At 50.7% G+C, this 19,263-nt stretch overlaps 1 protein-coding gene across 1 annotated transcript; it reads left to right on the top strand.

Moving 5' to 3' along the window:
• Positions 1–839: 839 nt before the first annotated feature.
• LOC136950720 (carbonic anhydrase-related protein 10-like) lies at positions 840–5,886 on the top strand. Its single transcript, XM_067245165.1, has 5 exons — positions 840–878; positions 1,182–1,254; positions 2,583–2,737; positions 2,854–3,028; positions 5,848–5,886. Exons 1-5 carry the CDS (start codon positions 840–842, stop codon positions 5,868–5,870), a joined length of 465 nt encoding a protein of 154 aa, XP_067101266.1. The 3' UTR covers positions 5,871–5,886.
• Positions 5,887–19,263: the final 13,377 nt, after the last annotated feature.

The following is a 19,263-nucleotide window of genomic DNA, read 5'->3' as shown; positions in this document are numbered from 1 at the left end:
TCCGCCTCTCGTGTGGGCCTCTAACACTCTCTAAACGTGACAGAACGCTCTCTAATTGCTTCCTGGAAGAGAGAGATGGTCTTCAACCGCCCTAGGTGTTTTACCACCAAAACATTAATTATGTTATTCAGAGAGAGAGAGAGAGAGAGAGAGGGAGAGAGAGAGAGAGAGAGAGAGAGAGAGAGAGAGAGAGAGAGAGAGAGAGCGAGAGTAGGAAAAAGTGCGAGGAGTGAGAAGGTTAGAAAGAGCAAGACAGATGAAGAGTAAGAGCGAAGGAGAGAAGAGACAGAGAGCAAGACAGAATGAGAATGAGAGAGTGAGAAAAGAATAGAATGAAGGAGATAGAGGAGAGAGAGGGAGAAGGGAGAGAAGAGAGAGGGAGGGAGGGAGAAAAGAAGAAAGGGAGAAGTAGGAGAGACAGAATCAGGAGAAATAAATAGGGAGAGGGAGGAGAGAGAAAGTGATAGAATAGTAGAGAGAAAGAGGGAGAGAACAGAGGTGGAGTGAGAGAGGGAGGGAGAGAGGGAGAGGGAGGAGAGAGAGAGAGAGAGAGAGAGAGAGAGAGAGAGAGAGCATCGAGCGCCTGGTTACGGTTTGGGCTGCCTGGAGAACAGGTCAAGGAGGGCATCACTTGAGTTCCAGTGACGCTGGGAGCTCTGCTCTGCTTAATCACTCGGAGATGAGGGCGGCCATTAGAGCTGTAAAAAAAAAAAAAAAGCTTAGACAGGAGGAGGAGAGGGAGGAGTGGAGGAGAGGGAGGAGTGGAGGAGAGGGAGGAGTGGAGGAGATGGTGAAGGCGGAGGAGGAGGAGAGGGGGAAGGAGAGGATAAAATAGAAGGATGTGGGAGGAAGAGATGGCGCGCCAGGAGGAGGGCGGGGTAGGAGGAGGAGGAGAAGGGCGGGGGGGGGGGGGGAGAGGAAGGAGGAGAGGAAGAGTAGCAGGGGGGCTTTCAGTCCTGAGTGAGGAATGTTGCTCCTCTCACCAGACTTGATTCACAAGCAAACAGCTGATCTTTTGTCGAAAACGCTTTCTGCTTTTGTGTTCACTGAGTATATGTGTGCAGCTGTGTACTGCAGACAGCAGCTCACACACACACACAACACACACACGTAGACAATGTTTTGCTCAGTCTGTCTCCAGCATGGTACATGATTTATCTACTCTGCTTCTTGTCTTCCAGATAGCCGAGACTTCTAACTCCTTCCTGAATCGGATGTTGAATAGAGATACCATCACAAGAATAACATACAAAAGTAAGCTAAAGAAATAACCTTGAATGCAAAAGGTGGCCAAAGAGAGGTGGTGAAGGTGTAGATACAGAGGGGTGGAGGGGGAGAAAGAGAAAGAGAGAGGGAGGGGGACAAGGAGGCAGAGATAAAAGAGGAGAGAAATAATTGATTTCAAACACTCGTCCACGTGGGACGTCTTCTCTGAGGATGAGTCTGTTACCCTGGCACGGACGACAGCCTGGCTTCATCCTGACAGCTCCCTGCTCTCTCTGGCGGCCATGTTGGACAGGCTGCACCGCTGAGGACAGTGCCCTCGGCGGATGGGGAAAAAAGAAGGCCCATAATTGGACTAATGGGGGAGCGGATGAAGGCCAGATTCGCCATCATGACCCCTGGTGGTGGGGAGGGCCTTGGAGACCGCTGGAGGGCTGGAGAGAGGGGGGGGGCGTGGGGGGGGGGGGGTAGGGGAGGAGGGGAACCTTGGGGAAAGAGAGTGGGCCTTGTCAACTGTCAGAACTCTCTCTCTCCCTCTCTCTCTCTCTCTCTGTCTCTCTCCCTCACACACACACACCTCCAGCATACCTTTCTACAACCAGCAGTGCTGCTTGCCCTGCCATGTATATTTTAAATCGATTCCCACTGGCACTCACGCACACACACATACACATGATAACACACACATTCACACACATAAATACATACACACACATGAATACATACGCAAACACACACACTGCCATACAAATGTTATTGATGTGGAACTAGGAGAGCTCTCTGTGCTTGGAGTCCCAGGGCTCGCCCCACTAATGGATGATACTCTGGACTGATGTACAGGGGATTACAAATGAGGTTTTTAGGGTGTTTTTGTGGTATTATTTTCTGATGTGTTTGCTGGAGGACTGTGCGTGTGTGTGTATATGTGTGTGTGTGTGTGTTTTTCTGAAGTCTGTGTCTCTCCCTACCTCGCTGGCTAGGAGGCTGTTTTCGTAGAAGGGGTTTGTGTCTCCTATAGTCTGGCTGTCAAATACGGGAGTCAGGGTGTCCAGTTGAACTGAGCTCTCCAGCTCAGCTTAGAGTTTAGGAGAGTAGGTGTTCGTTGTTAAGGTAATCCACATATTGTACAATACTAAGGATGATTGGAATCATGCATTTGGAAAGATGTGTCTCAATACACTCTCTTTCTCCCATTTATCTTCTTTCTCTCTTTTCTCCTCTCTCACACCTCTCCATCCCTCCCCTCTCTCTTTGCTCTCTCTCTCCTTCCTCATCCTTTGTCCTTTCCCCTTCTACCTCTCCCCCTCTCTCCTTACTTTCTCCCTCCCCCCTCCCGTCCCCTCCTCTCCTCCCTCCAGATGATGCGTACCTGCTGTCAGGCCTCAACATGGAGGAGGTGTACCCTGAGACGTCCAGCTTCATCACATACGAGGGCTCCATGACCATCCCGCCCTGCTTCGAGACGGCCACCTGGATCCTCATGAACAAGCCGGTGTACATCACTCGGATGCAGGTGGGGGGGGCGCGCGGCGCGCACACACACACACAGAGACGCACACACGCAGGCGTACACGCACAGACGTACACACACTCACGGCCTCTCCTCTCTCCTCCTCCTCCTCTCCTCAGATGCACTCCCTGCGTCTGCTGAGCCAGAACCAGCCGTCTCAGATCTTCATCAGCATGAGCGACAACGTGCGCCCGGTGCAGCCGCTCAACAACCGCTGCATACGCACCAACATCAACTTCAGCACGCAGGGCAAGGACTGCCCCAACAACCGGGCCCAGAGGCTGCAGTACCGAGGTACTCTCACACACACACACACACACTCACCTCGCACACTCATATCCACGTGCGGTCACGCACGCATCAAGTAAATGTACACTCACCTCACACTATACGCACTCACTCTTGCATGCACATCATACCGTCATATACACACACACTCGCATACACACACTCACCTCACACACACACACACACACACTCTCATACTTCTATACACACGCACACACTTCTATTCACACATACACTCACCTCACACACACATAGAATGACTCATTCTAAACTAAAACAAATTACTTGTACTAGAATCTGCTAGATACCACCATGACTATGAAAGCTGCAGATGTTATAATGAGATGAGTTGATGAGATGTCAGTCCTACTGACAGGATTTGAAGGGATACGACTATGCTAGTAGCGTTGGGGTAAGGACACACACACACAGTGATTTATAGAATTAAACTAGTGTTAAGGACACACACACAGCTGCTGTTGAGATAAATACTGTAGTGTCTTTTCAGGGGAGAAATCTGGGTGTAGTTTAGTCTAGCGAACCCCTTCACTCCTCTTCCTCCTCTTCCTCCTCCTCCTCCTCCTCCTCCTCTTCCTCTCGAGGGTGATTGTTAGAGCTCAGTGGTAGAGCATTTCATTGCACGTTTAGAGCTTTCAGGTCCTGTCTGATGCAGACAGACAGGGAGACAGACAAGCAAACAGGCAGACACACACTGACAGACAGGCAGACAGACACTGTCCATGCCTGATGGTCCTGTGTGTGTCGTGATGTATGGGCCGACTAATTGGTGGAGGTGGTGTCTGCCGTGTGCTGATTGGTGGAGGGTGTGTATGCAGTGTGCTGATTGGTCAAGGGTGTGTATGCAGTGGGCTGATTGGTGGAGGGCATGTATGCAGTGTGCTGATTGGTGGATGACCTGTATGCAGTGTGCTGATTGGTGGAGGTTTTGTATGCAGTGTGCTGATTGGTGGAGGTGGTGTATGCAGTGTGCTGATTGGTGGAGGTGGTGTATGCAGTGAGACGATTGGTGGAGGTGGTGTATGCAGTGTGCTGGTTGGTGGAGGTGGTGTATGCAGTGTGCTGATTGGTGGAGGTTTTGTATGCAGTGTGCTGATTGGTGGAGGTTTCGTATGCAGTGTGCTGATTGGTGGAGGTTTTGTAAGCAGTGCTGATTGGTGGAGGTTTCGTATGCAGTGTGCTGATTGGTGGAGGTTTTGTATGCAGTGTGCTGATTGGTGGAGGTTTTGTATGCAGTGTGCTAGTTGGTGGAGGTTTTGTATGCAGTGTGCTGATTGGTGGAGGTTTTGTATGCAGTGTGCTAATTGGTGGAGGTGGCGTATGCAGTGTGCTGACCATCTCCTCTCCTCTGTTTCAGCCAATATATCTGGGCAACTGCTGCACAAAATGTGAATTTTACCCCTGAAGCGTAAATACATTGAGGGCCAGAGGTAACCCACTACTATTACTTGTCTTCATTTTTCAGGGTTTATTGTAGTGTGGACAAACTTGCCAGTTATCTATCTATCTCTCTCTCTCTCTCTCTCTCTCTCTCTCTCTCTCTCTCTCACTCTCTCGCTCTCTCTCTCTCTCTCTCTCCCTCCCCCCTCTGCCTCTGTCTCTGTAGTTCCCTCTCTCCCTTTCTCTCTTTGCATCTTGTCTTCTTCCCTCTCTCTCTCCATTGTCCCTCCCTCACTCGCTCTCAGATGAAATTCTTATTCTGTGCAGCAGTTGTTGAGAGATTGAACACTCACGCACCCCCCAAACCCCTCCACACACACACCCACACCCCCCCCCCCAAACCCCTCCACACACACACACACACCCCAAACCCCTCCACACACACACACATACCCCAAACCCATCTACAAACACTGCTTTCGCACACGCAGGCACACACACACACTTGTCCACACACTCCCCCTCTCTTGCACACATCTTTCTCCTCTCCACTCTCCCTTCGCTCTCGCGAGACAAACGCAGGGAAGCACCGCAGCTTTCAGCTGCATCCGTAATCACGTCTGACTGACGTAGGGTTCTTAACCATGTCAATAACTTCAAGGTAAAGACTGCGTGTGGGGAGGGTGGAGGTACGTCTGATTTAGGTGATTGGCAATGAATCTTAAGGCTAGTCTGGAAGCAAGAAACATTGATTTCTTCCGAGACGTCTGAGAGCAGCCAGACTCTGCCGTAGTTAGCTGCACAGACGTGGGAGGATATTCATGTTTTGTAAATATCACTCATATTTGTACTAATAAAAATGCACGTGTGGGTAGGGCTATGCTGTGTGTGTGTGCCCTGCTAGGAATACTAAACTAGATTGTTATGATATCTGATGTTTAAGATGACTCCAACACATGGAATTATTGTGGGTCAATATCTGTAGATGGCTACATACAGATATACAGACAGATTTATATAGAGAAATACACACAATATATAGGCTCAGAAATAACACAACACAGATGTTTATAGATATATTTATACATATAGTTGATAGACATAGACAAGACACATGCACAACATAGTATACCGTATATATATATATGTATATATAAACCGCACCTACTTCCAGCGCTCTCCACCTTTAAGCTGCTCTGGAGCTGTAATGGGGTCAACCTGCTGTAGTCTGACACTGAAGGCAGTGCATGCTGGGTAGGGTTGGTCAGCTCATCTGTCCTAGAGGGTATGAGAGCTACGGCGATGTGTTCTCACTCCTTTTCTCCTCTTCTCTCCTCCTCTTTTCCTCTCTCCTCTCCTCCTCTCCCCCTCTCCTCCTCTCCCCCTCTCCCCCTCTCCTCCGCTCCTCTCCTTCTCTTCTCCTCCAGTGAACGAGTGGCTGCTGAAATGACCTCCCCTGGACGAGCGCGGGAACGAGGGTGGAGGACGGAGCGAGGGATGGGGGGGAGGAGAGGGGGGGGGGGGCGAGGGGGGTAGTAGAGAGAGAGAGAGAGAGAGAGAGAGAGAGAGAGAGAGAGAGAGAGAGAGAGAGCAACTGGAGCAGAGGATGAAGGCAGAATCTCATCTAAGATTAGTCCATTGTATAAAGACAAACTGAGCATAATCAAAGTGAAGACTGTGGCTCGTCCTCAACCAGAACCTTCTTTCATACATTGAGAAGCACCTGAAGCCAACTCACACTTACTAATCCAGTACGACTATAAATATCTATACACAGCGTTTTGATACCGGCCTTTTTTGGGAGAAAAACAACGTTGAAAAAACTCATACAAAAATGGACACATTTATTTCCTAGCCTCCTCACCCAAGAGACTATACAGGACTTTTTAGCCTTTGTAAATAAAGAGCTTTTATTGTCATTGGATCCTAAAGCCTTGGACGCTGCTCCCAGTGGGCGTGCAATGTCATTACAAGGTCCGTTCCTGTCCAGAAATGTCATATTCGTCACCAACAAGGCATGCCAACAGCATCAAAGAGAAGAGCCTCTCCTTTTCGCACTTGGAAACTGTAATCGATGCCACACAAAAAATACTGGGGTAAAGAGAGAAGGAAAGTATGAGGATGGAGGAGAGGAGGAGGATGAAGAGGAGGAGGAGGAAAGAAAAGAGGAGAAGGGAGGAGAGGAGGAGGAGAAGGGAGAGGGAGAGGAGGAAAGGGATGAGGAGGAGCCCACAGTTTCCCCAGGAGCATACCAGTGTGTCTTGGCTTAGTTTGTACATATTACGATTATCAGTACTGCTGAAAGTAAGAGACGTATGTAAAGATAAAAATATGAATAAACTGACTAAAAAGATATATCAAGGAGATTTAACGAACAAAAAAAAACACAAAAAAAAAACTAACGATGATTAAAGTTGAGTATTTTCCGCTTGGGCCTCTTCTAAGCAGACGCCTCGTTTCCTGTTTTATTGTTTACAAATGGTCATACACTGTGTTTGAGTAATGTTATCAGCCCAATAAATGTGTCTGGAAAGTTCACTTTGGAAAATGCTTCGCTATACACTTTATCTGTACTGTAAACCTGTTTTGTACCATATTAAATGTATTAATATGTCAATATTCAACCTTTAAAGGCATTCTGACTATAGGGTTGGGTCTTGCACATCACAACCAGAGATCTCTCTCTCTCTCTCTTGAAATGATGAATGTGGATCTTGTGTGTCTATAAATCCTCCATTTCATAGCTGGAATGTGGACGGTGAAGAAAGGCCTTTCGAGTGATTGGAAACAGGTGTTTGTGGCTTGCAGACGTTCCCATGCTGAGCTATGCTAGGCTAAGGACTGTGTGTGGTTTTAGAAGAAAGAAGAAACATTTCTTGATCGTGCACAAACGTGCACACAAACGTGCAGGAAGTGGTAACACCAACACACACACACACATTCTCAGAGTATGCTATGCTATGCTATGCTTCGCTAACACCAGTACATTCTCACATGCTATGCAATGCTAGGCTAACACCAGTCTGTTCACTTATGGGGGAGAGGAAGGAGGCTAGGAGACCAGGGGAAGAGAGGAAGGAGAGCAGGGGGAGGAGTCGAGGGGAGTGTACTTCTAGTCTGACACTGTTGGGAGTCAGTCAGTTAGCGTCGATGAAGACACGGGTTTAGGGATGTAGGCCAGACACACACACGCGCACTGAAATAAGGCACACAAATGTACTCACACAATACATATACACACGATCAACGCTCACATACCCACACACAATGCAAATACTTACGCAATACAACACAAACAACACACACCCACTTAAATAATACACACACACAACACACACCTACATACAGACACACAGAGAGACATGTTGGGTGCAGCTCTCCTCTTTAATCATCTTCTCTCTCCCCTCTTCTCCTATCTCCTCCCCCCCTCTCCTCTCTTTTTTCCTCTCCTCTGTCCGTTACCCTCCTCTCTCCCCTCCTCTCACCCCTCTTCTCTTCTTTCTCCTTTCCTCTTCCCTTCCTCTTATTATCTCCAGATCTATTTAGGAAGCCTCCTGTTAGAGCACAGAAATACTGCCCTCAGGTGCGTGTTTGTGTTATCTCTGCCATTTCGCTGATCTGTATTGAAAAGATAGCGATGTGAGGAACGAGGGAGGGAGAGTGAGTCAGTGAAAGAGGGAGAAAGGAAGGGGAGAGAGTAACAAGAGAGGGAGGGCGAGTAACAGGCGAGGGAGAGAGAGCGTTCTCAGCGCAAGCGCCCAAGGTTATGGCAGCCATTATTCTACCTGACGTCGGAACAGCAGGAAGGAGCCAGGGCTGGAGGAGAGATAATAAATACGCTCAATGTTTCACTCCAGACAAATAATCCGTTTCAGCCTCGCCCCGGTGCCGGGGCCGATATATCTCTGAGCAGGGCGTTCACTCAGCACCTGCCTGATGCATGGGAAGAGGGAGGAGGAGATGGAGGAGGAGGAGGAAGAGGGAGGAGGAGGAGGAAGAGGGAGGAGGAGGAGATGGAGGAGGAAGAGGGAGGAGGAGGAAGAGGGAGGAGGAGGAGGAAGAGGGAGGAGGAGGAAGAGGGAGGAGGAGGAGATGGAGGAGGAAGAGGGAGGAGGAGGAAGAGGGAGGAGGAGGAGGAGGAGGAGGAAGGAAGCAGCTTGGAAGTGAAAAGGTGAAGAGACTGTTCAGGGTGTGGAGAGGGTGGAGGTGAGAGGGTTAGGGGTGTGGAGGGCCTAGCCCTGAACACTCCTATCTTTTCTCCTTTCCCTTTCTCTCCTGTCTTCACCTCTCTTCACCTCGCTCCTTCTCTTTGTAGCAGATATACACAGTAAGAACGACGAGGCTTTGTGTGATCATATTTTCACACAAGTTTATTACACAAGGTCTCGCAAGATGGAGCACATAGTATGAAGTATGAGAACAGTGGTCCTAATCACTGTGTAAAGTCGAGTCTAGTCACTGTGTCGTTTGCAGCGCCCACGCCCTGGACAACGTTACACAACAACCCAGATAGAACTTAGTTTTAGATTCACGCTGTGAAACGCTGTGAAACGCTGTGAAGCCAGGAATAGATTGTAGACGACGCACAAGCACGAGTGAAGAGGAGTGATCTAATCTGCTGTCCCTGTCCACCACCCCCACCCCAGACTTCACCGTACAAGCTGAGAGGTCACAGGATGGAACAGCAGGACATGTAGAGGAGAGGTCACAAAGGTCACTTGATCTGTGCAAACAGATCAAGTGCAAACAGATCTGTGCAAACGAAGGGGTCTTCAATGGGAACTTCTTCCTCTCTTTGTGTTTCTCTGTCTCTCTCTCACTTCTTCCCTCTCTCTCCCCCCACTGTTTCTCCCTCTCTCCTCTCTCCCGCCGCCCTCTGTCTCTCTATCTCTCTCTCTCCCCTCTCTGTCTCTCTCTCTCCCCTCTCTGTCTCTCTCTCTCTTCTTCCCTCTCTCTCCCCCCTCTATTTCTCCCCTCTCTCTCCCCCCTCTGTTTCTCCCTCTCTCCTCTCTCCCGCCGCCCTAGCTCTCATTTCTCTCCCCTCTCTCTCTCTCTCTCATTTCTCTCCCCTCTCTGTCTCTCTCTCATTTCTCTCCCCTCTCTGTCTCTCTCTCTTTCCCTCCCTCTCTCCCGGTCTCTCTCTCCCCCTCCATTGCTGCTCGGTGTTTATGGTTCATTGTGACACCAGTTAACTGTAAATAGAGCAGGTCAAACACATCTAATGGTTTATTGAGCTACCCCTGTGTCACTGCACACAGACACACACACACACAAACACATACAGACATACCCCCTGTGTCACTGCACACACACACACAGACACACACACACAAACACATACAGACATACCCCTGTGTCACTGCACACACACACAGAGACACACACACACAAACACATACAGACATACCCCTGTGTCACTGCACACACACACAGAAACACACACACAGAGACACATACAGACATACCCCTGTGTCACTGCACACACACACACAGGCAGACACATACAGACATACCCCTTTGTCACTGCACACTGCCGCATAACAACTCCACAATACACTCTTGCACATGTACATATTATAGACGCCTGTACACATACACACATACATACATACCAGAGCCGCTCTCTCTCTCACACACACACACACACACACACAGACAAGCACACACAGCCCCGCACAAACACACACACACAGCCCCACACACACAGACACACTGTGAGTGCCATACAGCCAGGTGACAGAGTGTGTGCAGGTTTTTAAAGACATCGGGAAGGCTTGACGATGCTCATGTTGTAAAAGGACAATGAGGTGATGAGATGAGCTGCCCTGTAGCCGCAAATAAAGGATGTGCGGCTACTGACCGTGTTACAGCAACCGTCTCTCTCTCTCACTACCACACTCTCTTCCCCTCTCTCTCTCGCTTCCCCCTTCCCTCGTTGTCTCTCTATGGCATGCCATTTTAACATTTATTAGTTGGATATTTAGTACTGATATCTGCAACGTCATCTTGTCTAGTAAAAGTTTTAATTCAAGATATACGTCATTTTTGTGTTTTGACTAGTAAGATTCAAACGACTTTTGCCATTTCTGTGAATGGGGTTTCTCATTACAGATATTTACAATTAATTTTGCAGACATCAGCAATGTGAAATTTAATTGCAGAAATCTGCAACTGAATTATGAATGGTTGTAATTACAGTTTCAGATATTTACAATTTAATTCGGATTAGTCACAATTCCAGTTAATACATGCAATACCTAGGTATATTACTTTGGTAGGTATATACTTTTTAACATGTCAAAATGAGGTTGAAATCTTACTGAACTCTGCCTAGTCAAAATGTAAGAAACAGAACAGAAAAGAACAGAAATCTTGAAATACATCTTGGGAAATACACCCCTGTCCTCCATCCAGAGACGCCCCTGACCCCTGCCCTCCACCCAGAGACACCTCTGACCCCTGCCCTCCACCCAGAGACACCTCTGACCCCTGCCCTCCACCCAGAGACACCTCTGACCCCTGCCCTCCACCCAGAGACGCCCCTGACCCCTGCCCTCCACCCAGAGACGCCCCTGACCCCTGCCCTCCACCCAGAGACGCCCCTGACCCCTGCCCTCCACCCAGAGACGCCCCTGACCCCTGCCCTCCACCCAGAGACACCTCTGACCCCTGCCCTCCACCCAGAGACGCCCCTGACCCCTGCCCTCCACCCAGAGACACCCCTGACCCCTGCCCTCCACCCAGAGACGCCCCTGACCCCTGCCCTCCACCCAGAGACACCTCTGACCCCTGCCCTCCACCCAGAGACGCCCCTGACCCCTGCCCTCCACCCAGAGACGCCCCTGACCCCTGTCCTCCATCCAGAGACGCCCCTGACCCCTGCCCTCCACCCAGAGACGCCCCTGACCCCTGCCCTCCACCCAGAGACACCCCTGACCCCTGCCCTCCACCCAGAGACGCCCCTGACCCCTGCCCTCCACCCAGAGACGCCCCTGACCCCTGCCCTCCACCCAGAGACGCCCCTGACCCCTGCCCTCCACCCAGAGACGCCCCTGACCCCTGCCCTCCACCCAGAGACACCCCTGACCCCTGCCCTCCACACACCCAGATGACCTCCTTCTCTGACAGAGGGGGAAGTGGGACTGACTTGCTGTGGTCCTGGAGGATGGCAGGTGTTTAGAACAGGTCAGCAGTTTCCTCCCAGCTCGCGGCATGATCATTCTTTTCTGTTTTCTGTCTTTACCTCTCCTTTTTTCTCCCCGTTCTTCTTTTCTTAACTCTAATTAACGACAGGAAAGGAGCTCCGTGGCTTCACGCCACATCAATTATTCATGCCGTGTTTTACGGCGGATTCCGGAAAGTTCCTGAGAATATTAAAGAGCTGCGGGATGAGCCAGATGTTCTGATCCTCATCCACTCCTCCGACAGAGGAGGGGGGATTCTCTCTACATCCTCCTCTTCTCCTCCATCCCCCTCTCTCCCCCTCTCCCTCCCTCTTCTTCCTCCATCTTCCATCCCATTCTCTCCCCCTTTCTCTCCTGCCTCCCTCTCTCCCCCTCTCCATCCCTTTCTTCACCCCAGGTACACTTCCTGGCAACCAGGTACACTTCCTGGCAACCAGGTACACGCCCTGGCAACCAGGTACATTCCCTGGCAACCAGGTACATTCCCTGGTAACCAGGTACATTCCCCAGCAACCAGCAACCGTGTACCTGGTTGCCAGGGAGTGGACATGCTTGCCAGTGAGTGTACCAGTGAGTGTACCAGTGAGTGTACCTGGGGTAAAGAGAGTACGGAACATCAGGAGCTGCATGCCGAAGACAGGACTGTTGTTGTTGTGAGAGCTCCCTGGAGGACCCTGAGAGAGAATAATTAGCGCGATCAAAGAAGTGCTTGTACTCTAAGTGTCAATTACCCGGCGTCTGTGTATCTTCCTGAGCAGGAGAACCTCACGAAGGACAGTCAGGGGGTGAGGAGGGATGTTTGGACAGGCAGCGGCAGGTGAGGAGCAGGGACTCCTGGATGAGCTGGAGCTTCACGGAGGCCTGAGGGCGCACGGGAAAGGGGTGTTGGGGGGTGGGGTGGGGGAGGGGGAGGGGGGTGTTGGGGGACAGGGGGGTTGTGGTGTGAGTTTTGTTTTTGAAGGGGCAGTCGGTTTGGTGGTGGGGGTGTTCAAACAAGGCATCCTCACCCCCCTCACCTCCATCACCCTCCTCACCCCCCTCACCCCCCTCACGTCCTTCACCCTCCTCACCCTCCTCAGCCCCTCACACCCTCACCTCCCTCACCCCCCTCACCCTCTCACCCCCCTCACCATCTCAGCTCCCTCACGTGTGAGTTGGTGTGTGTGTGGGTCTTTGAGCTCCTGTGTGTCTGAAGGCAGGAGGCAGAAGGGAAGACCACAGGGGACCTCTGTTTCTGCAGAAATATCTTCTCAAACCACACTGCCTCACACTCTGGAACACTGTTGCACAAACTCAGAAATCAATAGGCTTGTTTTTTTCCATGTACAATACATCGCATCCTCCAGAGAAGATAGAGGAGGTTCCTCCACCTGATTGACATCCAGTTTTCCTGGATGATGTCTCCCAGTCTTCCTGGATGATGTCTCCCAGTCTTCCTGGATGATGTCTTCTTGGATGATGTCTTCCTGGACGATGTCTTCCTGGACGATGTCTTCCTGGATGATGTCTCCCACCAACATTTACATTTAGTCATTTAGCAGACGCTCTTATCCAGAGCGACTTACAGTAAGTACAGGGACATTCCCCCGAGGCAAGTAGGGTGAAGTGCCTTGCCCAAGGACACAACGTCAGTTTGCATGACCGGGAATCGAACTGGCAACCTTCGGATTACTAGCCCGACTCCCTCACCGCTCAGCCACCTCACTCCCATCCAACAGGATGAGTAAATGTAAACATGTGTGTGTTTCCTGCAGGCTTCACCACGGGAGGTCCACTCTGTCTCTGTCTCACTGAGACTGCCCTGGAGACGGGACGTAGTCAATCATGGAGATGAACTGAGAGAGAGGGATAGAGGGAGGAGAGGAGGGGGGATAGAGGGATGGGGAATAGAGAAGAAAAGAGTTAGAGAGTGTGATGACGTAGAGAGAGAGCGAGAGATGATAAATAGATAGAGAGATAGGGGGATGAGATAGATGGGGATATAGAGGGAGGGAGGGATTAAAGAGCGAGAGGGAGGGAGGGAGGGAGGGAGGGAGGGAGGGAGGGAGGGAGGGAGGGAGGGAGGGAGGGAGGGAGGGAGGGAGGGAGGGAGGGAGGGAGGGAGGGAGGGAGGGAGGGAGGGAGGGAGGGAGGGAGGGAAATGTGAGGGTAGGCCAGGATCATTATCTGCTTGACTGAACAATGTACAGACATGTCTATTACAGCCTAGGGATGAATGAAGGACCTATTAGGAGATGAGGAGGGGAGGGGCCAGATGAGAGGGGAGGGGCCAGATGAGAGGGGCCAGATGAGAGGGGAGGGGCCAGATGAGAGGGGAGGTCAGATGAGAGGGGAGGGGCCAGATGAGAGGGGAGGGGCCAGATGAAAGGGGAGGGGCCATATGAGAGGGGAGGGGCCAGGTGAGAGGGGAGGGGCCAGATGAAAGGGGAGGTCAGATGAGAGGGGAGGGGCCAGATGAGAGGGGAGGGGCCAGATGAAAGGGGAGGGGCCAGATGAGAGGGGAGGGGCCAGATGAGAGGGGAGGGGGGAGGTGAGATACTCTGGCCTCATGATTCACATTTTGTGCACTAATGTAGTGTACTAGGTACTGTCATGTACGAGGTATTGTATCATCCTCCATCTCGTCCTTATCCTCTTGAAGGAGAGAGAGAAGGAGAGGGTGGGAGAGAGTGAGAGAGCGTGAGCAAGAGAGGGATGGGGGAGAGAGAGAGAGCAAAGAGATACTACAAAAGAGAGCAAGTCTTAAGTCTACTCATACTTATCAAAAGTATCATGTTCACATCATGTTACACCTAACAGTCAGTTGTTTCTCTTAAATATTCTCTGTCTTTCTCCCCCCCAAAAAAACCCCTGTCCCTCACTCTCTTTCTTTCACACTTCCCCTTTATTCCCCCTCCTCCCTCCCTCTCTCCTTCCCTTATCTTTGTTGTTGGAAGCTGCATATGCAGAGTGCTGTTTACGTGTCTTGGGAGAGCCAATTAAAAGCTAGCCTGTGGCTACATTGGGTTCCATAAAGGCACATTACGTGACACATCCTCAAAGCTAATCTGAGCACAGCCCAGGACACCCACCTGTGACAGTCGTAATCACAACATCAAATACATGGCCCAGTCTCGCTGGATATCCATGCAACGTTTTCACCACCATGCAGGGATTTCTAATCCTCCTGAGGGGATGGGAGCGTACATTTGTTCCAGACCCCAAACAGTAGATCTACACACGTGCGCATCTACACACACATGGTCCGTCTACACACCCACATACGGTACATCTACCCACACACGGTACATCTACCCACACACGGTACATCTACACACACACGGTCCGTCTACACACACACGGTACATCTACACACACACGGTCCGTCTACACACACACACGGTACATCTACTCACACACGGTCCGTCTACACACACACACACGGTACATCTACATACACACGGCACATCTACATACACACGGTACATCTACACACACACACACGGTACATCTACACACACACGGTCCGTCTACACACACACGTCTGCATGTGAGCAAACACGCGCCGGTGTGTCTTCCCAGTGGTGAATACAGACAATGGTGTCACCTTGCCAACCTCACTGCTTACAGTGCTGTTTACACACACACATTCGTCTATGTACACACACATGCACACTCACACACACTCTCACGCATACTCACACGCAAACGAAAGCACGAACACGCACAAAACACACGCACGGTCAGTCTGTGCTCTGAGCAGTGATGCGCCTTGATATAGCAACGTTTAATAATGGAGGATTCCACGCTGGCCACCACTCCTGTTTTATTCATGACTTTCTTATCAGACTTATTTAATGTTCTTTATTTCTTTCTGCATGGACATTTCTGCTGCTCTCACTGCTGGTACCCCAGCCCTGTCTGCTGGTATCCCAGCCCTGTCTGCTGGTACCGGGAGAGTAGACTAGAGTAGAGAGGAGAGTAGATTTGCTTATTTTTCAGTGTGGCCTTGAGATCACTGTCCAGATGCAGGCATGAGGGCAGAAGAGACCACTTCAGATCTCTGCTTTTATTGAGTGTTTGGGAGCCCATGGGAACCTATTCCATAGAGATCTTTATTTTATTTAACCTTTATGAAGGAGGAGTGCTTTATGTTGCACAAAAGGAATTATTTAAGCTATTCAGAGAGAGAGAGGTTATATCCAGGTGTGTGAGTGTGTGCGTGTATGTGTGTGGGGGGTGTACGTGTGTGTGCATGTGTTTGTGTGTGGGGCATTGAAGTGTAGGACCAAGAATGACAGAGAGAGAGAGAGAGAGAGAGAGATAGAGAGACCAAACAACCAAAATCAATCTGATGAAATATGTAGGGTTGGAGAGAGAGAGCGATAGAGAGAGGCTTTCTCTTGTTTCCTTTCTGCAGAGAGGGATGGAGACAGGAAGCACAAGAAGGTTCTAGTCACAGTCTCTATCTCCCTCTCTCCAGTCTCTCTTCTCTTACATTCAAAGTGACTTAGAAACAGTGCAGAGAATCAGCAACCTGTGACACCCTGTGCACACAGAGTGAAACAGCATCCTGTGACACCCTGTGCACACAGTGATACAGCAGCCTGTGACACCCTGTGCACATAGAGCGATACAGCAGCCTGTGACACCCTGTGCACACAGAGTGAAACAGCATCCTGTGACACCCTGTGCACACAGTGATACAGCAGCCTGTGACACCCTGTGCACATAGAGCGATACAGCAGCCTGTGACACCCTGTGCACACAGAGTGAAACAGCATCTTGTGACACCCTGCGCACATCGAGCAATACAGAAGCCTGTGACACCCTGTGCACACAGAGCGATACAGCATCCTGTGACACCCTGCGCACACAGAGCGATACAGCATCCTGTGACACCCTGCGCACACAGAGTGATACGGGGGGAAACTTCCTCGGGATGAGTTGGATTCAAACCCGGGATGCGGAGAACACAAGGACACAATACAAAAGTAACACCTTATCAAAGTCATCCCCCACACCCCTCCTCCGCCCTCTCTTCCCCTTCCTCTTCTCCCCTCTTCTCCCCTCCCTTCACCTCCCCTCCTCCCCTCTCCTCTCTCTAGTCTCCCCTTCTCTCCTCTCAGCTGCTCTCTGTCTTCTCCTCCCCGTCTCCCCTCCCCTCCTCTGTCCTGACTTCCTGATGGCAGAATCAAGGGTCCTTCAAGGTGACAGTCAGCAGACCAGAACATCTCCACTCTGTTCTCCGAGCAGAGCTTCCCCTGTGCCCTATCTCCTGTTTGTTTACAGCACTTGTGGAAGCTGTGTGTGTGTGTGTGTGTGTGTGTGTGTGTGTGTGTGTGTGTGTGTGTGTGTGTGTGTGTGAGAGAGAGAGAGAGAGAGAGAGAGAGAGAGAGAGAGAGATAGAGAGTGTGTGAGTGTGTGTGTGAGAGAGAGATAGAGAGTGTGTGCATGTGTGTGTGTGTGTGTGAGAGAGAGAGAGAGAGAGAGAGAGAGAGAGAGAGAGAGAGAGAGAGAGAGAGAGAGAGAGAGAGAGAGAGAGTGTGTGCGTGTGTGCATCTCCTATCATGTTCTGTAACCCCCCCGTCCCGTCCCGTCTCCAAGTCAAGGTTACCTAGTGTTCAGCCGTTGCGTCCCGTTGTCATCACAACACAGACCCCACCCCCGGGGGATGGGTTTCACACCTGGACGCCGGCATGTGATTGCGAGGCAGTTTGCTGATAACGGCCGGGCAGCATGACGCTGCTAGCTGTTATCGCCGCGCCCCAGGTAATTGATTTTACAGCGTACAGGTGAGGCGTTCGCCCGCTTCAGCGCCCCTGAGGGGGATTCTGTTTACCCACGGAGGATGGAGCCGTTAAGCATGTACTGGACTCAGTACATCGTGTTTGCAAATGTCACACTGCACAGTGTTTGTTAATACATACAGTCTATTGATGAAGTATCTTCGTTTTTTTTTCATTTGTTTGTTCATTTGCTCATTCGTACGTTAAATACTCCTTCAGTCAATGTTGTTCCTTCAAGTTAAACCACTTCATGTATTCAGCTGTTGGCGTGGTCTTTGAACTAGAGGGTTCTGTGTTAGACACACAGCCCATGCTAAACACAGCTAGACTCTCTCTTTCCTCCTAACTCCTTCTCAGGGAGCTTCAGGGAAGCCCACCGCACTTCAACAAATGCACCCAGACATACGATAGCTCTTCATTGTGACCTCAGCCTGAGGTCAATAAATGAGGCAGGGCCCATAATAAACAGTTCCCATAGCAGCCTGCAGCTGAGTCTTGATTGGGGCTCCACTCAGCCCAGCTCTCCAATCACATGAAGGGGAGAAGAGAGACTTCTGTTTGGCCCTGTGTCCGTTTCTGCCCCTTTCATCTACCACGAAGCTGACTGCATTTGTGTGTGAGTTGGTGTGTGTGTATGTGTGAGTGTGTGAGCTGGTGTGTGTGTATGTGTGAGTGTGTGAGCTGGTGTGTGTGTATGTGTGAGTGTGTGTGTGGGTGGGTGAATTGGTGTGTGTGGGTTTGTGTGTGTGTGTGAGGGCAGGGGTGTGGGTTTGTGTGCATGTGTGGGTTGGTGTGTGTGTGCATAAATACGTTTTTGAATATATTTTCATGCTTTTGATTCATAATTCACATGACTCTGGCAGTATTGACACGGTGATGTGGTAAATTGAGTTTATGAGGCGTATCTGCTGGGGGGAGCAGGAGGTGGGGGGCCGAGGGGAGGGGGGGGGAGTCACAGAGCACCTCTGGCCTCGTCAGCAGAACACCAAACTGATCCTGTTTGGAAGCAGACAAGGTCAGGATATGTGAACGATGCTGAGGCCTCCAGGATCTGTCTCCATCCCCCCATCCCTCCATCCCCCCATCCCTCCATCCCCCCATCCCTCCATCCCCCCATCCTTCCATCCTACCATCCCTCCATCCCCCCATCCCTCCATCCCCCCATCCCTCCATCCCCCCATCCTTCCATCCTACCATCCCTCCATCCCCCCCATCACTCCATCCCTCCATCCCTCCATCCCTCCACCCCTCCATCCCTCCATCCCTCCACCCCACCATCCCTCCACCCCTCCATCCCTCCACCCCTCCATCCCTCCACTCCTCCATTCCACCATTTTACCATCCTTCCATCCCTCCAGTATGAAGTAGGACATTGTGAGTTCTATAACAAAGTAGCGTAGTCAACTTCGTAGTAGCATGAAGTAGAGTCGTAAAACGTAATAGTCTACTACTACTAGTGGGCATACTGTTTACCAAGTCCTGAAGGATTAGGAAGATTAGGAAGTACTTCTTTCTCCCCAACCACAGGAGCAGAGGGAGAGAGAGGACTTTAATGTCACCATGACATGTTACCGAGCTTCTACATCTCTGCGTAGCCGGCCAGAAGCAGAGCTCTGCTGCGAGGCAGCTTACAAAGCCTGCTATTCAGAGCAGAGAGCTGAGACTGGGAACGTGGGTGGCAAATATCATAATGGGCTGGCTGGCCTTCTCATCTATCTCACAAATGTTTATGTGTAGAAACAGGAAGGTCTAGGGGAGGGTGGGGGAGGAGGAGGTAGGGGGGGAGGGAGGGAGGGAGTTGCCATGACTATTTGTCTTTCTCTAATTTCCTTTCTCCGTAACTCCCAGGGTTGGGGGAGGGAAATGTTAAAAGTGTTTTGTGTTCCCATGA

The sequence above is a fragment of the Osmerus mordax genome, chromosome 10 (assembly GCF_038355195.1).
Source record: "Osmerus mordax isolate fOsmMor3 chromosome 10, fOsmMor3.pri, whole genome shotgun sequence".
In the NCBI taxonomy this organism is placed as follows: Eukaryota; Metazoa; Chordata; class Actinopteri; order Osmeriformes; family Osmeridae; genus Osmerus; species Osmerus mordax.
Note: the sequence above shows the minus strand (reverse complement) of the source record. Positions and strands in the feature narration are given on the sequence as shown.

What these genes read in the sequence shown, in the direction of transcription:
- LOC136950720 (XM_067245165.1), top strand. Translation starts at nt 840, where the DNA reads ATGTGGGAGGAAGAGATGGCGCGCCAGGAGGAGGGCGGG. An exon ending in CGCGCCAGGAGGAGGGCGGG is followed by an intron (nt 879 to 1,181) that starts GTAGGAGGAGGA and finishes CTTGTCTTCCAG; the next exon opens with ATAGCCGAGACTTCTAACTC. An exon ending in TGTACATCACTCGGATGCAG is followed by an intron (nt 2,738 to 2,853) that starts GTGGGGGGGGCG and finishes TCCTCTCCTCAG; the next exon opens with ATGCACTCCCTGCGTCTGCT.